This window comes from Phoca vitulina, unplaced genomic scaffold, assembly GCF_004348235.1.
Source record: "Phoca vitulina isolate PV1807 unplaced genomic scaffold, GSC_HSeal_1.0 scaffold37, whole genome shotgun sequence".
In the NCBI taxonomy this organism is placed as follows: Eukaryota; Metazoa; Chordata; class Mammalia; order Carnivora; family Phocidae; genus Phoca; species Phoca vitulina.
In genome coordinates, this window is record NW_022589740.1 from 14,561,414 (window position 1) to 14,586,735 (window position 25,322).

The window sequence follows — 25,322 nt, forward strand, 5'->3', positions numbered from 1 at the left end:
ATTTTTGTTGTTATTGGGTCAACTGAAACTAAGTGTTTATCACTATGTTTAGCCATGCTTTATCCAGCCTAAACTGGTTCAATTGTTTATTTTTGTGGGTTTTTTTGTTGTTGTTGTTGTTGTTTTGAGGCCAGGTGCTTAAGTATTACCAAAATCTTGAATGATTTGGTCTAGCCTCTGAAATCTGGAAAGATCACTATGAATCATGACATATTTGCATATTTACTAGAATTGTTGGCTTCATCTCATCCAAGTCATTGATAAAAATTTTGATCAAAGTACCCTAAAACGCTAAAATCTTTTCCAGAATCTACGTTATGCTCACAACCCAGAGTTTGTGGCCTCCATTTTCTGTCCCAGAGTATATTCTTATACTTCCCATTGTTCAGTGCGTCCCCAAAGATCTCCTGTGGGATGTACTCAGATGTTATGATGCAGTCACCTAAGCCAGCAGACTGGACTTAAGACATGGAACTATTCTTTTACCCTCTGAAAATATTTATGTGTGATCTTCACTAAATGTGGTCACTTTTCTGTAATACTGCTATACTAGGTTTTTTGTTTGTTTGTTTTCCTAACTGCAGTCTAAAATTTGAAGCATTGTGGGGAGGTGGGCAAGGGAGGGAATAAAAAGCCAAGTTTACTCAACTAAGGGTCAAGTTCTACAGAGTTCTATAACAATCAAATTAAAATTAAAAACTCCTTATTTTGGGGGTGCCTGGCTGGCTCAATTGGAAGAGTGTGTGACTCTTGATCGCGGGGTCATGAGTTCAAGCCCCACATTGGTGTAGAGATTACTTTAAAAAATAAAATCTTTTTTTAAAAAACTCATTTTTAAAAGTTGTGGAAATAAATATTACAATTGATGCAAATTATCAGTTTTAAAGTCATTTGAGTTATCAACTCATCATACTCACAGAATCCCTGTGTACCATACACTCCATTAGAATTTGAAAAAGGTGCTTGGACTGTTTAAGACTAAAGTTGAAAGTGTTCTGAATCATGCAGATGATCTCCTCCTTCACCTGAGGACGTAGGGCCCTGAGAGAGAAAGAAATGGTCATGACTTGGCACAATGCAGAGGAGGGAACAAGCCAGCAACTTCAGGGCAAGAGCACCTGTGGGTCCCATCTGACTGAGAAGGTTTCCATGGACAGTTCTGCTCTGAGAGCAAGTGGGCAGGAAGCAAAGGGAAGCAAGGTACCAGGTGAGGCCGAATCTGAAAGTGAGCACAGGTGGATCTGCCATGATCCTGGAAAGAATGCACTCTGGGGCAAGGTTCCCGAGCTGACAGATTTCCAATACGTGTTTCCTTAAGTAAATCGGTGGGGTCAATATTTTAGTTCATAGGCATTATATTTACTTACACAGGAGAAAGACCACACTTTTGAAATTGGAAAAATCACACTAGTTATAGGGCTAGCTAGAGAAAAGCGACCTTTTTATTTAAAAGGCTAAAGAATTAAAACCTTAGAGTGCCTGGGTGGCTCAGTCAGTTAAGCATCTGTCTTAGGCTAAGGTCATGAGCCCAAGGTCCCAGGATCAAGTCCCACATCAGGCTCCCTGCTCAGTGGGGAGTCTGCTTCTCCCTCACTCCTGCTTGTGCTCTCTCTCTCCCCCTTTCTCTCTCAAATAAATAAATAAATAAAATCTTTTTTTTTTTTTTTAATAAACACAACATATATTAATGCCAGTATGCTGGTTTCCCCAATTCCTGCTATTTTTACTAATGGCAAATGAATCTGAAGGTGATCTGGGGCCAGCACTGGTCTCCTCACTCCCTGCAGGGTTTTTTCAGCTTTACAGACCAACTGCAGGAGCATCTCCTCCCTCACTACCCCGTGGAAGTGCTCCCCCGCCCACCCCCAGCAGCTCAGACAGGGTTCAAGAGCCCCTGAGAGAGGCAGGCCATTCTTTGGCGAAAGAAACAGCAACTTGCATCAGCGGAGGGCATTTGGACATTAATCAATACATATAAAAATCACTGAAAAATTAATTCCAGTCTCAATCTCTGTCCCCCAAGGCTATGTGGCCCACCCAAAAGCAGAGCTTAAGGAACTAAAATGGAAGAATAAATAGTTACCGTGGTTTCAAAACTGAGGAGTCAGCAACTCACCCTTCATCTGCTATGTGTTTGTGGGTGAAGGCCAGGAGGTCAGCGGCCCTGCCCGTGCCGTCACACACCACCACCGGATCTTTGTCCCTCACTGTCTCCCACACAGCGAGGATGACATTGGGACCTCCTTCTACCACCAGCCCCACCACAGGCACACCTTGTCTTGAACCTATTTCAGAGGACAAACAATACCAAAGTGTTACAAAGATGCTGGCCAATCATCCATTTTGCTTTCCTGGGCACAAGTCTTTCAATCACCCCAGATACCGGTTACCTGAGCTCACCCTTCTTCCTTCCTTGCCTCACTCAGGCTTCCCTAGTTCAAGACCACGTCAGAAGCTTGCACTCTCAATAAAGTCGCAGAAATATGGTGAGAGCATCTTCAAGTTTTCCCCCGTTAAAAAGGTAGCTAAAGGTTTTCACTAGTTAAAAAAAAATTTTTTTAAAGTAGTCTTCAAGAAATTTCTACTTTTTTGGGGTGCCTGGGTGGCTCAGTTGGTTAAGCGACTGCCTTCGGCTCAGGTCATGATCCTGGAGTCCCAGGATCGAGTCCCGCATCGGGCTCCCTGCTCGGCAGGGAGTCTGCTTCTCCCTCTGACCCTCCCCCATCTCATGCTCTATCTCATTCTCTCTCTCAAATAAATAAATAAAAATCTTTAATAAAAAAAAATTTCTACTTTTCATTGTGGAAAACTTCAAACATATCTTGGGGGAAAAAAAAAAACCAGAATGATATAATGGATCCCAACGTATCTATCACTCACCTCCAAAAATGATCTACATTTTGCCAATTTAATCAACTTCTAATGATGATTATTTCTAAGAACAAGATGGGATGGGTAACTCTCACAGACTTTTATATTTCAACATATTCCATTTTTCACTATTTAAATTTCTTATCACAAGTATACATTATTTTATTAAAGTAAGGAAGACAAAAAAAAAAAAAAAAAAAAAGGAAAGACCACAGAGTCATTCTTCTTGAAAAGATATTAAGTGGAAAAAAAGTTACAGAATGATACATATAGTAAGATCCTTTTTATATTTTTAAAACCACATACATGAGTATATATTTTATATATGTTTGCATTATTTATATTTATGTATATGTAAATATATTTATTATATATACACATCCATATATCCATTTGTTTATATATATATTATATATATATATAATATATATATACACACACAGAAAACTCTGGGAGGGTACACATCAAACTATTAATAATGGAGAAGGGAGGGAAGGATTTGGGGAAACGTTGAAAAGGGACCTTGTTTATTCGGTAGACTTATATTTTTTAAGATTTTTTTTTTAGTTTTTATTAGAGAGAGAGAGTACAAGCAGGGGGAGCAGCAGGTAGAGGGAGAGAGAGAAGCAGGCTCCCCATTCAGCAGGGAGCCCGATGTGGGGCTCGATCCCAGGACCCTGGAATCATGACCTGGCCCAAAGGCAGCCGCTTAACCAACTGAGCCACCCAGGCACCCCTATTCTGTAGACTTGATTAAACTTTTACACAACACACGTATTAATATATTTAAATCAATATATTATTTTTTGAAAGCAGAAAAATCAGCAGGCAATACCACACTCACACCTGGGCATCAGAGGACATTATCCTGGGCCCCAAGTCTAACAGTCCTCATCTGGCCGTGCCCCTCCCCTCACAGTGAAGAGTCTACAGGACCAACGTTTGAGGGAAGCCTGTCTTCTCCCCTACTTACTAGAATGCCACAGACCCCAACATTCTTGCTTCCAGGGGCTGCCTGAGCCTCTGCCCCAGATATGTGCTCCCTCAGGACATACTTGCCAATGACTCTGGAGTAGAGCTCTACAGGACAGGTGGGTAGAGCTTGGACATACAGGCTGGGGTGTGCAGGTGAGCACGTGTGTGTGAAGGCCCTGGCACAGAGGGATGGGGCCAAGGGCAGAAAGAGAAGCAGAGAGCAGGCTATGTGTAGGCCAGGGCGACAGTCCTGGCTCTAGCTCAATACTCCCAAATTTCCAAGATGCTGAACTCAAACCTGGCCTTCCAGCTATATGTACAAATGTAAAAGGATAAAATATTATGTAGTTTGTTAGCTTGATTTAAAGCTTTTAAATATTCAGACATATAATATGTGGGCTTTCCTGTGTGCCCTTGTCCTGGACTCCACAAATGTTTGGTGGGGTGGGAGGTGGGCGGGGGGCACCTGTTAGCAGGTATCCAAACACATAATTCAGTCTGTTTAACTGCTTTGACATTCTACTTCTTTTCCTCTTCCATGATCATGACTTATGCTGCAGATTTACAAATGGATGCAGATATAACCAAGATGTCGGAGATGGAATTCAGGCTAGCAATTGTGCAGAGAGTGGCTAGAATGGAGAAATCAATTAATGGCAACATAGAGTCTCTAAAGGCAGAAATGAAAGCTGAATTGGCAGAACTTAAAAATGCTATCAATGAGATCCAATCCAATCTAGATAATCTAACAGCTGGGGTAACTGAGACAGAAGAGAGAATAAGCGACCTGGAAGACAATATAATAGATAAAAGGGAAAAGAGGAGACCAGGGAAAAACAACTCAGAATCCACGAAAATAGAATCAGAGAAATAAGTGACACCATAAAGCGTTCCAATGTCAGAATAATTGGAATCCCGGAGGGAGTGGAGAGAGAGAGAGGACTGGAAGATGTATTTGAGCAAATCGTAGCTGAGAACTTCCCTAATCTGGGGAATGAAACAAACATTCGTGTCCTAGAGGTAGAGAGGACCCCTCCCGAGATCAAGGAAAACAGGCCAACACCCCGGCATGTAACAGTAAAACCTGCAAATCTTAGAACCAAGGAAACCATCTTAAGGGCAGTTAGGGGGAAGAGATTCCTTACGTACAAAGGGAGGAACATCAGAATAACGTCAGACCTATCCACAGAGACCTGGCAAGCCAGAAAGGCCTGGCAAGACATATTCAGGGTACTAAATGAGAAGAACATGCAGCCAAGAATACTTTATCCAGCAAGGCTTTCATTTAGAATGGATGGAGAGATGCAGAGCTTCCACGACCGGCAGAACCTGAAAGAATATGTGACCACTAAGTCGGCCCTGCAAGAAATATTAAGGGGGGGTTCTATAAAAGGAGAAAGATCCCAAGAGTGATCTACAACAGAAATTTACAGGGACAATCTATAAAAACAACATCTTCACAGGCAACATGATGACAATTAACTCATATCCTTCAATAATCACTCTCAACGTGAATGGCCTAAATGTTCCCATAAAATGGCACAGGGTTGCAGATTGGATAAAAAGACAGGACCCATCCATATGCTGCCTACAAGAGACTCATTTTGAACCTAAAGATACATCCAGACTGAAAGTGAAGGGATGGAGATCCATCTTCCATGCCAGCGGACCTCAAAAGAAAGCTGGGGTAGCAATTCTTAGATCAGACAAATTAGATTTTAAACTAAAGTCTGTAATTAGAGACACAGAAGGACACTATATCATTCTTAAAGGGTCTATCCAACAAGAAGATCTAACAATTATAAATATCTATGCCCCCTACATGGGAGCAGCCATCTACATAAGCCAACTGTTAACCAAAATAGAGTCATATTGATAACAATATGTTAATTGTAGAAGACCTCAATACTCCACTCTCAGCAATGGACAGATCATCTAGGCAGAAAATCAACAAGGAAACAAGAGCTTTGAATGATACACTGGACCAGATGGACCTCATAGATATTTACAGAACATTCCACCCTAAAACAACAGAATACTCATTCTTCTCGAGCGCACATGGAACTTTCTCCAGAATAGACCACATACTGGGTCAGAAATCAAGTCTCAACTGATACCAAAAGATTGAGATTATTCCCTGCATATTCTCAGACCACAGTGCTTTAAAACTGGAACTCAATCATAAGAAAAAATTTGGCAGAAATTCAAACACTTGGAAGCTAAAGACCACTCTGCTCAAGAATGTTTGGGTCAACCAGGAAATCAAAGAAGAACTTAAACAATTCATGGAAATCAATGAGAACGAAAACACATTGGTCCAAAACCTATGGGATTCTGCAAAGGCGGTCCTAAGGGGGAAATACCTAGCCATCCAAGCCTCACTCAAAAAAATAGAAAAATCCCGCATTCACCAACTAACTCTACACCTTAAAGAACTAGAGAAAAAGCGACAAATGATGCCTAAGCCATGCATTAGAAGAGAAATAATTAAAATTAGAGCAGAAATCAATGAATTAGAAACCAGAAACACAGTAGATCAGATCAAAGAAACTAGAAGTTGGTTCTTTGAAAGAATTAATAAGATCAATAAACCACTGGCCAGACTTATCCAAAAGAAAAGAGAAAGGACCCAAATTAATAAAATTATGAATGAAAGGGGAGAGATCATGACTAATACCAAGGAAATAGAAACAATTTTTAGAAATTATTATCAACAACTATATGCCAATAAACTGAGCAATCTGGATGAAATGGAGGACTTCCTGGAAACCTATAAGCTGTCAAGACTGAATCAGGAAGAAATTGACAACCTGAATAGGCCAATAACCAGTAACGAGATTGAAGAAGTGATCAAAAACCTCTCAAAAAACAAGAGTCCAGGGACTGATGGATTCCATGGGGAATTCTACCAAGCATTCAAAGAAGAAATAATACCTATTCTGCTGAAGCTGTTTCAAAAAATAGAAACAGAAGGAAAACTTCCAAACTCATTCTATGAGGCCAGCATTACCTTAATCCCCAAACCAGGCAAAGACCCCACCAAAACGGAGAATTTCAGACTGGTATCCCTGGTGAATATGGATTCCAAAATCCTCAACAAAATCCTAGCTAATAGGATCCAACAATACATTAAAAGGATCATCCACCACGACCAAGTGGGATTTATTCCCGGGATGCAAGAGTGGTTCAACATTCGCAAATCAATCAATGTGATAGAACACATTAATAAGAGGAGGGAGAAGAACCATATGGTCCTCTCAATTGATGCAGAAAAAGCATTTGACAAAATGCAACATCCTTTCCTGATTAAAACTCTTCAGAGTATAGGGAAAGAGGGAACATTCCTCAAGTTCATAAAGTCCATCTACGAAAAACCTACAGCAAATATCAACCTCAATGGGGAAAAGCTGAGAGCCTTTCCCTTAAGATCAGGAACACAGCAAGGTTGCCCACTCTTGCCACTTTTGTTCAACATAGTACTAGAAGTCCTAGCAACAGCAATCAGACAACAAAAAGAAATAAAAGGTATTCAAATTGGCAAAGAAGAAGTCAAACTCTCTCTTTTCACAGACGACATGATACTTTATGTGGAAAACCCAAAAGACTCCATCCCCAAATTACTAGAACTCATACAGCAATTCAGTAATGTGGCAGGATACAAAATCAATGCACAGAAATCAGTTGCTTTCTTATACACTAACAACACAACTGTAGAAAGAGAAATTAGAGAAACGATTCCATTTACAATAGCACCAAAACCCCTAAGATACCTCGGAATAAACCTAACCAAAGAGGTAAAGGATCTATACTCTAAGAACTACAAAACACTCATGAAAGAAATTGAAGAAGATACAAAAAGATGGAAAAATATTCCATTCTCATGCGTCGGAAGAATAAACATTGTTAAAATGTCTATGCTACCCAGAGCAATCTATACCTTCAATGCCATCCTGATCAAAATTCTAATGACATTTTTCAAAGTGCTGGAACAAACGATCCTAAAATTTGTATGGAATCAGAAAAGACCCTGAATCGCCAAGGAAATGTTGAAAAAGAAAAACAAAGCTAGGGGCATCACGTTGCCCGATTTCAAGCTATATTACAAAGCTGTGATCACCAGGACAGCATGGTACTGGCACAAAAACAGACATATAGACCAATGGAACAGAATAGAGAACCCAGATATGGACCCTCAACTCTATGGTCAAATAATCTTTGACAAAGCAGGAAAAAACATGCAATGGATAAAAGACAGTCTCTTCAATAAATGGTACTGGGAAAATTGGACAGCCACATGCAGAAGAATGAAGCTCGACCATTCTCTAACACCATTCACAAAGATACACTCAAAGTGGATGAAAGACCTCAATGTGAGACAGGAATCCATCAAAATCCTAGAGGAGAACATAGGCAGTAACCTCTTTGACATTGCCCACAGCAACTTCTTTCAAGATACATCTCCAAAAGCTAGTGAAACAAAAGCAAAAATGAACTTTTGGGACTTCATCAAGATAAAAAGCTTCTGCACAGCAAAGGAAACAGTCAACAAAACAAAGAGGCAAGCCACAGAATGGGAGAAGATATTTGCAAATGACACTACAGATAAAGGGCTGGTATCCAAGATCTATAAAGAACTTCTCAAACTCAACACCCAAAAAACAAATAATCAAGTCAAAAAGTGGGCAGAAGATATGAAAAGACACTTCTCTGAAGAAGACATACAAATGGCTAACAGACACATGAAAAAATGTTCATCATCATTAGCCATCAGGGAAATTCAAATCAAAACCACACTGAGATACCACCTTACACCAGTTAGAATGGCAAAAATGGACAGGGAAAGAAACAATAAATGTTGGAGAGGTTATGGAGAAACGGGAACCCTCTTACACTGTTGGTGGGAATGCGAGTTGGTACAGCCACTTTGGAAAACAGTGTGGAGGTTCCTCAAAAATTTAAAAATAGAGCTACCCTATGACCCAGCAATTGTACTACTGGGTATTTACCCCAAAGACACAGATGTAGTGAAAAGAAGGGCCATATGCACCCCAATGTTCATAGCAGCAATGTCCGCAATAGCCAAACTGTGGAAAGAGCCGAGATGCCTTTCAACAGATGCATGGATAAAGAAGATGTGGTCCATATATACAATGGAATATTACTCAGCCATCAGAAAGGATGAATACCCAACTTTTACATCATCATGGATGGGACTGGAGGAGATTATGCTAAGTGAAATAAGTCAAGCAGAGAAAGGCAATTATCATATGGTTTCACTTCTTTGTGGAACATAAGGAATAGCATGGAGGACATTCGGAGAAGGAAGGGAAAAATGGGGGTGGGGGGAAATGGAGGGAGAGATGAACCATGAGAGACTATGGACTCTGAGAGACAAACAGGGTTTTAGAGGGGAAGGGGGAGGGGGAGGGGTTAGCCCGGTGATGGGTATTAAGGAGGGCACGTACTGCATGGAGCACTGGGTGTTATATGAAAACAATGGATCATGGATCACCACATCAAAAACTAATGATGTATTGTATGGTGACTAACATAACATAATAAAATTAAAAAAATTAAAAAATATGTTAAACTCTGCTTGCTGATGTGGAAGTGCATCCTTCTTTGGTGGGGGAGAGGGAAGACTACAAAAGAAGCATGGATATTATATGAACCTAGCGTTCATTTAAAAAATGTTGCTTTGTGCGTGTGTAGAAAATTTCTGAAAGCAAATACATATATGAAAAAGTTGACAACGTTTAGTTTTTTATTGTGAGATGATGGAAAACCCTTCCTTCTACTATCTTTGCTTTATCTGAATATGAGAGTATATAGCATTTTTATCATCACAAATGAATTAATAAGGATAAAGAGGAAATTCAATTTCTATTGGGTAGGTCTTTCTTAAAGCAATAACTAATTCCCACAAAAATAAAAGTATTTATGATTGTTTTCTACAAAAAAGGATCTTACTGATGCTTCTAATTAAATTTGTTTAAAAAAAGAAAAAAAACTGTCAAGTTCTTGCTGAGAAATCTCACTAGAGAGCTGCCTCTACCCACCCGCCCCAGGGTTAGGCATGAATACAATATCATGCCTCCAAATTAAAATGTCCTAGGATGGACATCCCAGGAAAGCACCGTTCTCCGCTGACAGTTGGATTGTGAAGAGCTACAGAGGTATCTGATCCTATGCTTTCTATCCTCAGGGGCTTAGGAACAGATATTGGCCACATTTCAAATGGCTGAACCCAGGAATTCCTATAGCAACTTCATGATGTCAGGGTTTTTTGGGTTTTTGATTTTTTGGTGTTTTTGTAAGTACTCTTGGCCAATATCAAGGGTTTTCCAGGGACTCCAAGAAGTCTGGCTGAGAAGAAAGAAATCAACAAAATATTTTAAGTATTTTCATTCCATCCAAATAAATCCTTTTTAAGCAATACAAATTTGTTAGAAAGCTTCCCTAGTGAGCATGGTGGGCATGAAGTTCAGCTTTGATACATAAGAATTGGGGGTCTGTTGGGGACTTTTCCCTCCCTTCCTTCCTTCCTCCCTCCCTTGCCCCCCCCTCCTTCCTTTCCTCCTTTCTTTCCTTCCCTCCTTCTTTTCTTCCTTCTCCTCCTTCTCTTCTTCCTTCTCCTTCTCTCTCCTTCCTTTCCTTTCTTTCCTTCCCTCCTTTTCTTCCTTCTCCTCCTTCTCTTCTTCCTTCTCCTTCTTCTCTCTCCTTCCTTTCTTCCTTTCCTGTGTGTGTGTAGATGCTTTGCTGTTTTTGCTCCTTCATATTGGTTCTCCTTAGAATAATAAATGTTACCAATCCACTGGAATGGACTCCACATTCTTTTACACACAAAGTGAAACTCTCCAAATAAATCCCAAGTTTCAAGATCTTTGAAAGTAAAAATGTTACTTGATGCTATATGCAAGCTTCAGGTTGTATGCATTCATCCACAAATGGAGAATCAGCAGGGAATAAGAAAGACAGAACTTTGCTCTCTTGGGGCACACATTATGATGCTGTATGAAACCCCTGAGCAATTTCTGTGGTGAGCATAGGTCAATAGAGGCAACAGGACATTTCAGGTAATTGAGAGTTCAGACCTTTAAAGGAGCCCTCCCTGCAGGGACTCTTGTTCAGGCCAGTCTCTGACCTACCCTCCTCTCCTCTCCTCTGGGGGTCTCCCTTCCCTCCCAACCACTCCACAGAGGACCACATACCTGATCCTCTCTCCCCTTTCCTTCCCTAAATGAGCCTCCAACCCTCATTCACACTAAGCTCTAAGTGACTGGCAACAATTGCCAGGGCCCCTCCCACACACACCCCCAAAAGGAGATTACACCTGTATCAGAGGAGGATAAAAGGAAAGAAAGAAACAGACATTTATTGAGGGCATACTATGCACCCAACACTATCCTAGGCACAGCGAGCATACATTATCTCAATTAATTCTCACAACAAAAGTTAGACCATTCCTTCCCCTTTATATTAAGGAAACTGTTTAACAGATGTTAACTCCCTTGGCCAAGATCATAGACAGTAGATGACACAGCTTTGATCTGGCTGACCCGCATTCTGCTGCCTCAGGAGATCAAGGTAAAAAACTCAAAGGACATTTGGCATTTAAGGCCAAAGCCAAAGGCTGAAGAGGACTTGAGCCTCCCAAGTGCGTTGGCTCCCTTGTCTTCTGCCCCAAGGGTAGGAATATCTTGTGGAAGATTTAACTCATGGAAAGAGCCAGAAGCCCACTTTCTGCTGCTTTGGACGAAAAGCCTCCATTTCTCCAGGCAGCACCTACCTTTCCATCTCTCTACCCAAGGATGTTTGCTGATTCTGGCCCTCCCTTCCCTTCTCCCTACTACAGATACTACTGTTAAAAAAGAGACAAGAGGTCCAAAACAGAGTCACTTGTGCTAAGCTCCACATCAGCAAACCAAGACATACTACCTGACCTAATTGCAGTTGCAACCTCTCCCAGGAATGTAACCTTTAACCAGTCAGTCTGGAATTACCTGGTTGGCACTAGTGAGGTCATCTGCCTGGTAGGACCCCCACGCTCACCCCGCCTTCCCCTAAAAGAAGGTGATCTTGCCCAAAACAATCCACTCCTTGTTAGAAGAACTCCCTTGCCACACCTCCTCCTGCCTATAAAAGTCTTCCATTCTGTCCAGCTCCTTGGAACTCCCCTCTCTCTATCTGCCAGATGGGATGCTGCCCAACTGATGAATCACTGAAGGCCAGTAAGATCTTTAAATTTACTCAGCTGAATTTTGTTTTTTTTTTAACACTACCAAAATGGCCATCTCAAAGCATCGTGGAATCAGCACACAACACTGAAACCTTCAAAGGTCCCTATTTCTAAAAGCCCTATATGGTTTTAATGCTTCTCTATCTGGGGCATGCCACCATATATGAAATGCCATCTTCCCTGATGGTCAAACTCTTACCCCCACTCTTCTCAGGCCAGTCTCCTTACTGCTCTTCAGTCATTCCCATTCTGGTGTCAATACTCCCCCCTGCACACACACACAACCATCCTCCACCCGTCCTACCCTAAGGACAGCTGGAGGCTATGCTAAAGTCTCCACTGTTGCAGAAGACCTCTCCTGACTATGCTGTCCCCCAAGACTTCTTCCTCTCTCCTGTCACCCACAATTCCACACCACCTCACATCCTGCTTTCTTCTGGCTGTGGGTTCACATGTGTTAATTTAAGGCAGGGACCAGCTTGGACCTCTCCACTCTGTATGGATGACAAAGGAGTGCCTTTCTCCATAGCAGCCCCCCAACCAGGCCCTGGTGGCTGAGCCTCTGTGATACTCACGGCTGTGTATTTTCTGCAGAGAGAGGTACTTTTCCAGGTTCCTCCTGAGCTTCATCTCATTTCCATACTTGCCCACAGTCCCGTCATCGGACAAGATGAAGTGGGAATGCATGCCGTTGAGTGTGGTGAGCTTGCTGAGGGGGTTGCCCAGAGTCTGGTACAAACACACCACCTGGAGGACAGTGAAGATAAGAGAAGGTCAGAGCTCAAGGTCCTTCTCTGGGTTCACCTGCTCCATAAGGCCTATCCATGCATCATGGAGTTCCTGTCAAGGTTAGTAAGTATTATTTACTACCCAGAGCAGTGTTTCTCAAGCTATCTGTGGTGAAGGATCAATTTGTTTTTTTTTTAAATCTCCCATCTTTTAATGGATTGGTATATGGCCCTACTATGTGTAACCAGTATGCGGCTCATGCTACATGAGAGTCATGACAAGTTCAACAACTCTCCCACATGCCATGCTCAGCAAGATAAGCCCACTGGCCATATGCTTAGATGTCACAGCATTTCCACGTTGCTAAAAATGGTTCTAAATATTTATAATTTCTGTACTTACCTTGTCTCAGATTATAAAACAGTTCAAAAACGTACAGTGATACACAGACTACATCACTATCCAAAAAATATGCCTTTCAATAGATCTATTCCAAAATAATATTGTTATACCACTTTTTTTTTAGTATTCCAAATGGAATGAAGAGTAACCACCAATCAACTGAATGGAGATCCATCCATTTAATATAAAACATCCAGATCTTTATTAATATTTGTGGACTCTTCCTTAAGCTACTCCAATTCTTATTTGTTTTTAGAGACAAAAGCACAGTATTTGGAGTCAGAGGGACCCAGTTGAAGTCCAGACTCTTCTACTTCCTAATTTTAACTCGGGGTAACTCTTATCTCCTTTCTCAGGCATACTTTGCTCATGTATAAGTGAGAATAATAATTCCTACAGCAGAGGGTCGCTATGAAGCTTAAAAGAAATAATGATGGGAAAAGCACTACAAACTTTATCAACATTAGTCTTTAAAAGTTACCTTTATTAATTCCTAAATGTGACACTGACACCAGAAACCAAAAAGAAAATAATTGAGAGATTTAATACTTCTGAAGTATCTTATCACTAATATCATTTTTTATAAAAGCAAAAAATGGACAATAATAGAGGAAAGGTTAAATTATAGTATTATTAAAGTACTATAGTACAGTAGAACATTATCAGGCATAAAAAATCAGAATTCACTGTTGGCCCCTAGAATACAATTTCCCACTAAAAAAACCAGCCATTTCTCAAGGAGCAAAAATATACACAATTAGCCTGGAACTTTTTTTTATACTAAAACACAAAGAAGCAATGAAAAACAACTCGAATTGTGTTAAAAGGACTCAGGAGACAACTTGAAGTTTCCACTGGCCAAAATGGGACAATCTGAGCATAATTAAGAGTAATAACTAGAATAGATGAATTGAAACATATTTAATATTCGATATGTTTCAACTCATGAACCAAAAAAAACCTCATTGTTCTCGTTGGAGGTTGATAGGTAACGAATCATTGCTTTGAAAGCTGGAAAATAAAGAGAAAGAATCAGGCATTTATTCTGCCCTTTCCCATACAACTGTACCACAAAGTAAAACAAAAAGTTGATGAGAAAATGTTTCTCTTTAGAGAGTGTTTAAGCTAATAAAGAAAGAAAGAACACTATAATTAAGCATCAGCATTTGCAACTCAGTTGAGATCATGAATCTAGGCAAGGACATCATAAAAAGAAAGATGATCATAAGTTACAAGGGAGGGACACATCTCTTATGGCATAAACTTGCACAAAAAATCTGGTATTTGATCATATCTTTGGATCAAACTACCAGTTTACAAGAAAGACAAGAGACAAATAAATACCCTAAGCCCTAATATAACAGGCTAGATCTGCAAAATCCAAACTATGGGAAACCCTTCAGGAAAAATGACCTAGTTCTTTAACAAATAAATTGCACCAAAGAGAGAGAGAGAGATGGAGGAAAAATCCATAGATTAAAAATGACTGAGGAGCACCTGGGTGGATCAGCCAGTTAAGCATCCAACTCTTGATTTTGGCTCAAGTCATGATCTCAGGGTTGTGAGATCAGCCCGGCATCAGGCTCTGTGCTGGGCGTGGAGCCTGCTTGGGATTCCCGCTCTCCTCGGCCCTTCTTCCTCTCCTCTCTAACAACAACAACAAAAGACTGAAAGTGACTCAACAGATATCTCAACCCATCACAATATAGGGAACTTTTCTGGATAATGAAATCAAACAACTAGGGCACCTGGGTGGCTCAGTCGGTTAAGCCTTTGGCTCAGGTCATGATCCCAGGGTTCTGGGATTTAGCTCCACGTCGGGACTTCTCCCTCTGCCCCTCCTCCCCGCTTGTGCTCTCTCTCTCTCATTCTTGCTCTCTCAAATAAATAAAATCTTAAAAAAAAAAAAAAAAATCAACTAAAAAATATGACAAAATCAGAACACTGAACATAGACTGGCTATTTGTTGGTATTCAGGAATTAATTTTTTAGGTATGAAAATGGCAATGTGGTTATATATTTTTTTAATTGTCCATATATTTCAGAAATATCTACTTATTGGTATTTAGAAATATCAAAGTATTGGTAAATCAATTGCTAAATTAGAAATACTGATTAAAATATTTACCAGAGACATTATTTGATGTCCGGAATTTGCTTCAAAATATTGGAGTGAAGAGGTGGGGAATGGATAAAGGGATAGATGAAAGAAAATTGGCTCTAATCTCATAACTGTTGAAGCTGGGAGATGGGTACATAGGACTTCATTATTTTAATCTCTCTACTCCTTAATATGTGTGAAATTTTCCAAAATGAAAGTTAAACCATACACGTCTATATTAATTGACATAGAGAAGTAACTGTTAATAATAGTTATATAGTAATAGTTAAGCCAAAGAACAGATTCATAAAAACAAACAAAAATAAAAATAAAAACATATTTACATTGGTGGGTTTCTGTTACTACTTTTTTTTCATACAAACTTTTTTTTATTATACATATGTACACATACTTAGAAAAAATTATGGAATGATACACACCAAGATATTAACAGTGGTTATCTTTCCTCTTCATACCTTTTGTAATACCTAAGATTTTTATCAGAAATATACACTATTCTTATAAACAGACTTAGACAAGTCCATTCCCTATAGAAAAAGAGACAGGATCAAAGAATTGATACACAGGAATGAATAAAGCAGAGAGTAGTACAAGATAAGGAAAGAGAAGGGTCAAATCATGAATGTTCCTTGTTTTATCTACACACACACACACCACTACAAGAAACTCGGCTATTACTCTGAGCAAGACAGGAGCCACTGAAGGGCTTTTCATAGGGGAATAGCACGATCTGATTTATATTTTAGAAGAATGATTCTGGCTACTGTGTTGAGATTAGATTATAAGAAGTGACAAGGATGAGAGAAGGGAAGGCTATTACTACAATCATTCAGGTGACAGAAAATGGTGGTTTGGACCTGCTTAGTAACAGTGGGGGTAATGAGAAGAGGTCATATTCCACATATATTTTTATATTTAAAGTGAAACTGAGATAATTTACTGATGGATTAGGTTTGAGGTGTTGAGACAGAGATCATTCCAGGATTAGTCCAAGGTTTTTGGCTTGAACAACTGCAAGGATAAGATCATCATTTTCTAAGATAGGGCAAGTAGGGAGACAAAGTTGGTTTGGGGTATATTACATTCAAGATGCCTTTTAGATGCCCAGGTATAGTGCTGAGTTGGCAATTAGATACACATTCATTTCCTTTTGTTGTGAACGGGTTGTCTACTTACATCTTTTCCAATAAGATCTCTCTGGTTCTCAATGACGCCCCAAGGAGGGATTCCAACTGTGCAGATTTTTCTCAAGGACTGGAAGGAATGGGCTTTCAGGGCATCCCCAACATGTTTCGACACGCCTATGAACAACAGAGATCAAACTTTAACAGACGAATCGTGCAAAACACCGTGACTGCTGGAAAGAGACAAATGGGCATGGATATATGCAAGGGGACATTCTTAGGGAAAGTTGCTGGCACAGTGGAATGAATTTCCGATATCTTGGCTTCCTCTACTCTCTTTTAACACTGCTTTCTCCTATCACTGATCTCTTTACCTGAACAATTCTCCCTTTGGGCAATTTTTGCTTACAACCTCAGTCCTGTCCCTATTTTTGACTGACCAGAAAGTCCTCTGAGGCCAACATGAATGTTCTTTTTTTCTCTAACCTTCTCGACTGTCCCAGCAAAACATCCTGCAGATATGGCCCTTGCTTCACTGAAGCAAATTAAGTTAATAGCTTTATAGACAGAAATATTCCAGAACTAATACATTCATATTTGACCTTCCAGAATTAATAACAACAATAATTATAGCCAGCACTGACCAAACTCTTACAATGCACCAGGTGCTTTTTTAAATGTTTTACAAGTATTTACACTTTAAGTAGAAACTTTATTTAGTCTATTTTATAGGCAAGAATTGAGTCATAAAGAAGTTAAATAATTTGCCCATCGTTATAGAGCTGGTAATTTGTAGAGCTTGGATTCCAAACCAGGATATCTGACTTTCCTTTTTTAAACAGACTTTACTTTTTAAAGCAATTTTAGGTTCACACAAAACTGAGCCAGTAGTACAGACTTCCCTTATACCCCCTAATCTATACACCCACAGCCTCCCACCACTGTTAACATCCCCCCTCCGTGCTACATTTGTTATAACTGATGAACCTATACTAACCTATACTAACACATCATTATCACCCGAAGACCGTAGTTTACATTAGGGATTGGTGCTATAGCTTCCATACAACCACCGATCTTTTTACTGTCTCCCGTTTTGCCTTTTCCAGAATGTCATATAGTTATTAGAATCATGCAGTATGTGGCCTTTGAGATTGGCTTAATCTGCCTTTTAACGACAACACTGCATTGCACCACTTTCTCCTCTTATATATAGTACTGGTCCTCTATGTGTCATTAGCAGAGAAACAAACAAACAAAAACTCTATTGCAAGCATCTGATGCACAGCACCTAATCATTTCCCTCTCTCTGGCATCTTCCCCTCCACCCTATTTTTTACACTTTGCCCAGAGTCATTTTCTAGAATTGGGGATCTGGACCACAGGCATGTATCAATATCAGCTGTGCAGCCATCCACTGCAATAGAGATTTGGACTCAGGGACACCTGGGTGGCTCAGTCGGTTAAGCATCTGCCTTTGGCTCAGGTCATGATCCCAGGGTCTTGGGTCGAGTCCTGCATTGGGCTCCCTGCTCCGCGGGAGCCTGCTTCTCCCTCTGCCTGCCGCCCCCCACCCCCACGTGTGCTCTCTCTCTCTCTCTGACAAATAAATAAATAAAATATTAAAAAAAAAAAATAGAGATTTGGACTCCATAGGTTTGGCGTGGGTTACCAGCATGGTGATGCTGGTGGATGTATTTCAGCATCCCACATGTGATCCTAGTATATATTGTCTACTGAGACTCTCCTTAAAACCAGGTCTATGTCATTTTCTATCCATTCTCCTGTCCAAATTCCTTTGAGGGCCCCCTGCTACACAGAGAATAAAACCTCAGCCCAACAGCATGGCACCCAGTCTGGCTCCAGTCTCCCTTGTCCCTGTCCTCTGACACATGGCACATCCAGCCCATAGCCTTATTGCCTCTTTCTACACATGCCTTCACCTCCAGCCATGTGCCTGGCCTTGAACTCCCACCTCTGTCTAGGATGCTCCTTCCTACCCTTCCCTCAAGGTCAACGCCAAGTGCTATATCCTTCTCCATGCCTTCCCGGGTACCCTCAGTTGGAACTGGAATGTGTCTTCCTCTTCCTTGTACTCCCAAACACTTGCTTTGTATCTCAGCTATGACCCAGTGGGCACTGATTGTAGTTAGTTGCTCACTGTTATCATAGTCCACCTTATCACTAAACCCAGGGCCCATATCTTACTCATCTTTCATCCACAGCATCTATCCAAATGCTATATACATAAGACTTGTGGCATTCAATTAAATGTCAAACATTCAGGCCAGATACTGCAGTTGAGAAGCAGCTCAAGAATAGGCAGAAGCTGGTAAGCAACACTTCTCAAATTTAAATGTGCATAAGAATCATCTGGGGATGTTGTCAAAATGCAGATTCAGGTCCTGCTGGTCTGGGCAGGTATCTGAGATCTGCATTCCCAGCAAACTCCCAGGTGATGCTGATGCTACTGGTCCAGATGTCCCTCCCTGAGCAGTCAGGCCCTAAGGAGTTGTGGTTGAATGGGGTCAGATCCTGATTATTGTTTAAGAAAGCTCCAAGTATGTCTCATTTCTCATTTCTTTTGTTTATATGAACTATTTTAATAGTCTTCACACTATTATATTTGTGTTCCTTAATTGGTCCTAACCTAAAATGTTAAACACACACACACACACACACACACACACACACACACACACAGCAGTAAGTAAAATAAAGCCTATGTTGTTAAAAAGGGAAACCACCGGACCAAAATGGAATCACTTAGGCCAAGTTATCAAACTGGGGCTTAAACCTAACCTAACCTAACTGCAGTTCCAACCTCCCCCAGAAATGTAGTCTTACCCATTCAATGAGACATTTTCTGATCAGTACCAATGACGTAATCTGTCACAAGGACTCTCCTCATCCCGCCCCCCCCCACACACACACACACCCCATAAAGGAAGATGAGGTAATCTGCATGATTAGACCCCATGCCATTCCCCCTGAGGGAAGATGACCTTGCTTGGAACAATCCTTCCTTTTCTTTTGCTAACAACTTCCTTGCCCCACCCTCCTTCCTATAAAAACCTTCCATTTTGTAGTACAACTTCTGTGAGCATCGCTTTACTTGCTAAATGGGATGCTGCTTAATTCATGAATTGCTTAGTAAAACCAATTAGATCTTCAAATTTACTCAGTTGTATTTTTGTTGTTGAACTTGACCCTGGTGAGTTTAGCTCACGCCCAAGCCCACACACTCCATACTTGCATGGATTTTGTGTCCTTTCAAACCTCACCATGGTCTAAAGTTCATGAAAAGACTATTTTCTTTCCCAGAAGTTTACCCACGGTTGTGTTAAAATAGCATATTTTAACAATGGTAAAAACGTATTCCAGGAAAGGTCTATGATTCTGGGTTTTTTCCTAGCCATTATGCTTTTTGTCTTTCTCATGCCACCATGTCTCCTGGGAGCACTGCAGAGCAGAGATTAGGTGCCATACTACCGGATTCAGTTAGAAAGAGGGGATTTTTTTTTTTTTTTTAAGTGAAGCAGGGAGTGCACTTTACCAGTATTAATGCCTTCTGTTATTATCCACGCTCCTGTTGTCTCTGCAGCTTTGACCAAACCTTGGCTGAAGATCTCTTTAAGTTTGGAGGGCATCTTGAAGTTCTGGATGCCCCCGTGGACAGAGATCACCAGCTTTGGCAGTTCCATCTTCCACTCTTTCAACATTAAATGTAACAGATGATCCAACTTTGTATCATAAGAAGTTCTAATATACTGGAAGATATGCATAGACACATGTACATAAAATAGGAAAAACTACATGCCGGTAACAATGAGCACACAGCAGGGTGACTGAAATGGCCAAAACTTAAAAGGAAGTGTCTGAGATTTCTTTAAAAGTTCATCGTTGTATAATGGAAACATTTACTTTGAAAGGATCCCACACCCCCTGTAAGTTCCTTCTGGGAATTAACAAGTCACGGTAGGAAGGCTTCCTCTGGCTTTCAGGGTTGGCCCACCAATGTTCTCTAGAAGGTCTGAAATGAGGCAGAAATACTTCAAACTGGTAAAAACCACTACTCCAGGAAACCCATTTTAAAAAAAGCTTTTAGAAATAGGTGAAATGGGGGTTTTTCATGCATGCTATTGATGAAGGAGCAGAAGGCTCGCTGAAGACAAAGCACTATCTTAAAGTTAATACATTGCTAGAGGGGAAAACAACCTTAGCTTGACAATGGCAAAGCCTCCATTATCTTGTAGGTCCTCTTTAGCATATGAAAGTTCTTTTGAAACCTCCCTTTTCCTTACTTCCCCCAACTCCTGAGTTTATAATCAGCCACTCCTCAAGACCCCGGTGCAGCAGCTCTTTCTGCCCAGGGGTCCTGTCCCCGGGCTTTAATAAACTACCATTTTGCACCACAGACGTCTCAAGAATTCTTTCTTGGTCGTTGGCTCCAGACCTTACCCCACCGAACCTCACATATATTCCAAAACCACATCACTGTGACTTTTAATTTACTTGACTATTTCATACATTTCCATAATTCAAATCAAATTATGATCCGGGAGTATGTACTTTAATTTACTGTAAATTTTACATTCTAACCGTTCCCTTTATATGGAATTATCCCTCTGAAAATGTCTTTTTCCAAAACAAATAGTTTTCACAGGAGTCGTATTTTTAACTAAATGTAACCCAAAGAAAAGATGAGAGAAATCCGAATCAGCAGGTAGGACCAGAATCATTTTGTGTTTTGCCTAAGATCATGGTGTACAGCCGGCTCTCTTTTTCCAATAGATGCAGCCACATACAGACTGTTAAAATCATACTGAGAGGAGTTTGCCATCCTCAGGCATAAGCTAACCAACAAGACCAAGTCAGACTTACAGGAATAAGGACAATAAGAAACCATGAATTAGAAAACTATACCAAAAAGAACCACAGGTGGAGATCTTCATACATATGCAAATAGAATTATTACCTATCTTCCAGAATGTAATAGTGCCTTAAAATAACTGTCTATTCACCTTTGAAATTCTTTTTTTTTTTTTTTAAGATTTTATTTATTTATTTGACAGAGAGAGACACAGTGAGAGAAGGAATACAAGCAGGGGGAGTGGGAAGAGGGAGAAGCAGGCTTCCCATGGAGCAGGGAGCCCGACATGGGGCTCGATCCCAGGACCCTGAGATCATGGCCTGAGCCGAAGGCAGACGCTTAACGACTGAGCCACCCAGGCGCCCCTCACCTTTGAAATTCTTAAAACATAATCCCTTTATTTAATTATTAAAATGTTACAGCCATCACAGAATGTAATAGAACCTAAGGATAATCAGGATTCAATTTCTAAGTGAGGAAAATGAGTTGCCATGGCTTTATTACATATTCAAGTAGTAGGAAAAAATACAAGTTGACCTTTGTGAAATGGTTTGTGTTGTCTCAAATAAAGCCAAAGGAAGGAGGCAGCTCTGACTTGGTTCATCTAGCTCAACTCTCTCCCAGGTGCGCCTCTCTCTTTCATCTAGAAGTCCTTTTAGTCCTAGCAGACATTCCTCCTTGAGATTTCAGATAAACAACCTTGATTAACTAAATTATCAGCACTAGTCTTTTCTTCCAAAGGCCAACTGAAGATGGTGCTAAAGGTTAATGACTTTCCTTCCCCTCCCCCTCCTTTATAACTAACTCAGGCAGATTGTTCCGGGCCTAGATTCTCCTCAAATCCTTCCTGGAATGAGGTGGGAGGGATAAAACTGGGAAAGGGAATGCAGGGGTGGGAGATGAATAACCAGCTCTCACAGCTTTCCTGCCTCTCACCATAGACAGAAGTAGAATTCTGTGCTTAAATATAAAAAGTAGGTTCTTCTCCTCTGAGAGATCAAATAAAATGCATTCAGGTACTCAGGATATAATGGCGATCTAATGCTAAGCATGGAACATATGAGTGATCAGGAGATCTGTTGAACCATATTTTCAGTTCTCCTATATGCACCATATTCTCCCTTGGCCTTCCCACAAGCCCAGAGTGCTCTTAGGCCTCTGCCTCACCTGACACCAAACACCTCACTTACCTTTCTGCTCTCAGCTTAGCTGTCCCTACACTTGCCAATACTTCCCTGACACACTCACATTGCCCCAGAAAAACAGGAGTGATCCTTTCCATTTTCTTGAAGAACCTGTATTCCCACCCTGCCCATGGTAACTGTATATTTCCTGTTTCCCCTCACTAGACTGTAAGCAATGTTAGTACATGGAGCATACGCTCTTTGGGGCACAGCAAAGTATGAGCACCTAATAAATCTTTGTCAAATGGATGAAAAAATGAGGAAATGAAGGTGATTATGAATAAACATAAAAGCAAAAGGAGGGAGACTAAAACTTAAGGGGAAAATTACAGGGTAATAAGCGTCAGCTTCCAGAAAAGATTACAGAGGAGAATAAGGGCAGTTTTCTCACCAACTAAAGAGAACATCAACACACAAAGCTAAACACAGAGGATTAACAACTGGAAATGTAGATTACTGTAAAACTGTATTGCGAAACTTGATTATGATTGCATTATTAAGAACTGTTGTTTCAAATCCATCCAACTGATGGTCACACTCTAGGGTACAGCTGATTCTAGGCTTTCCTGAGATGGATGCCCCCTGCAGGTTCCCCAGGGAAATCTGTCTCTGAAAAAGCAGCAGGTGATTAACAAGCTCAAGAAAAAAACACCTGAGAGATAGCTGACGCGTCAGTATTATGCAAATTACATGCAAAATTATCATATTAGGGACAGGAGCAAGACTGGCCTGGAAAGCCTAAGGACGAACACTTGGGGGCAGGTACAGAGAGAAATGTCCTCATTTCCTCTCTCAAGGACATAGCAAGCATGAACAGCCACAAGGTACCAGTAATTGCTATGGCCACGCTTCAGCTAAACCCATCTCTTTGGCAGTGGCTTTCCTCCATTCCTTAAGAGAAGGGCAGCCCTTTGGCAACTGTCTCAAGAGCAATAAGCCATTCCCCCATAGAGAAGGCATAGCTTGCTAAAAGAGGTCAAATAGAGAGTGGGCCACACCACACCTGGGAAAGGTACCATGTCCCTCAGACAGAAAGGAAAGAGAAGGGTCAGGTCATTTTTGTGAAGAGGTCAATAACACAGATCGTTTCTGCAATAAAACTCGGTCATCTGATCATCTACACTTGGAGATAAAATTTGCAGAAACATTTGGAGGTTATCCTCTGTTAAAAACTACCAAAAATAATGTGAGTTATTAGCAAACCTTGGAGTGGTGGGTGTGCTCTCCATCTTGAAAATTAATAGTGCCAAACGTATCTGTAGGGCTTTTCGTCGTATGCTTTTCAACAGACCATTGTTCATTTTCGTTACCATTGGCAGCTGAGATGGTCCAGGAATAATCTATCCCATGATGGTCTCCAATCAATCGCCCACAGTAACACCTTAAAGATGGGATGAAAACCAGTTTCAGATTAGAAAACACACAATGTCAAAATAGAAAACAGATGTAATGTTTCTACACTTTTCTAGGGTAATATAGATGGCATGTATGAACAATTTTTTTAAAATTTCACATTAGGGGGCGCCTGGGCGGCTCAGTCGTTGAGCGTCTGCCTTTGGCTCAGGTCGTGATCCCAGCATCCTGGGATCGAGCCCCGCATGGGACTCCCTGCTCCGCGGGAAGCCTGCTTCTCCCTCTCCCACTCCCCCTGCCTGTGTTCCCTCTCTCACTGTGTCTCTCTGTCAAATAAATAAATGAAATCTTTAAAAAAAAAATAATAAAATTTCACATTAGATTTATATTAGACTTATATAACTAGATTGTCTTCTGAGTTTAGAAACACCCTCAGTGGTTCTCTCCCTTAGCTGCACATTAAAATCATCTAGGGAATGTTTAAAAAAAAAATACTAAAAATCTTGTGCACACCCATGTTCATATAAGTATTATAAAGCATTATTCATAATAGCCAAGTTGACAGATGAATGGATAAACAAAATGTGGCATATACATATAACGGACTATTATTCAGCCTTAAAAAAGGGAGGAATCCTGTGATACGCTACAATAGGGATAAACCTTGAGGATATTATGCTAAATGAAATAAGTCAGTCATAAAACAAGTGCTGTATGATTCCACGTATTTGAGATACCTACAGTAGTCAAATCCACAGAGACAGACAGTAGAATGGTGGTTGCCAGAGGCTGGGAGGAGTGGCCAGTGGGGAGTTACTGTTTAATGGACATAAAATTTCAGTTTTGCAAGATGAAAAAGTTCTGAAGATCTGTTACACAATGGAAATAACACTACTAGCTATACACACTTAAAATGGTTAAGATGGTAAAAAAAAATCAAGTTGTACATTTTAAATATGTGGTTTATTTTCTGTCAATTATATCTCAACAAGAAAAAAACTAAAAATCTCTAACATGCAATACTTAAGGAGAGTCAGAAAACGTCTTCATGTAAAACATAATATGCACATCAAAAGGAAAGAATATTAACCAATGCCAAAAAAGATTCAACGTCAGAGAAATATTAAACACAGAGCTACCACAAGAAAAGAGCCATGAATGAGGCTTGACTATAAATATAAATTAAATAATAAATATATGTGATATAATTACAAAGGAAGGAAAATTCACTAAATGTTCCTGCAAATTAAAAGTTTTAAAAACTGTTTCAGATACAAAATGAGGCAAATTAGAAGGTTAAATCTCTTTGAAACTAGAACTATATAAAAACTAACAAAATAATCATATTGGCAAAAGGGCGATAAGCTTCTCGTGTTTCATGAATTAAAAAAATCAGAAGGAAAAATTAAAATTTGAGCGTGTAGAACTTTCATATGCCTATTATATATAA

General features: G+C 40.3%; 1 protein-coding gene across 2 annotated transcripts in view; it reads right to left on the minus strand.

Annotated features, from left to right (window-relative positions):
- Positions 1 to 25,322, minus strand: part of TRPM6 (transient receptor potential cation channel subfamily M member 6) — a 142,861-nt gene that overhangs the window by 87,982 nt on the left and 29,557 nt on the right. The window contains exons 4-9 of one of the 2 annotated variants that reach the window (XM_032427461.1): positions 23,723 to 23,900; positions 20,019 to 20,232; positions 16,515 to 16,639; positions 12,661 to 12,832; positions 2,117 to 2,285; positions 918 to 1,041 (exon numbers count right to left, since the gene is read on the minus strand). In XM_032427461.1, coding sequence (XP_032283352.1) covers positions 918 to 1,041; positions 2,117 to 2,285; positions 12,661 to 12,832; positions 16,515 to 16,639; positions 20,019 to 20,232; positions 23,723 to 23,900 — 982 coding nt within the window. Of the gene's footprint in view, positions 1 to 917; positions 1,042 to 2,112; positions 2,286 to 12,660; positions 12,833 to 16,514; positions 16,640 to 20,018; positions 20,233 to 23,722; positions 23,901 to 25,322 lie in introns of those variants that run through there. The other variant, XM_032427462.1, reaches the window with a different exon arrangement.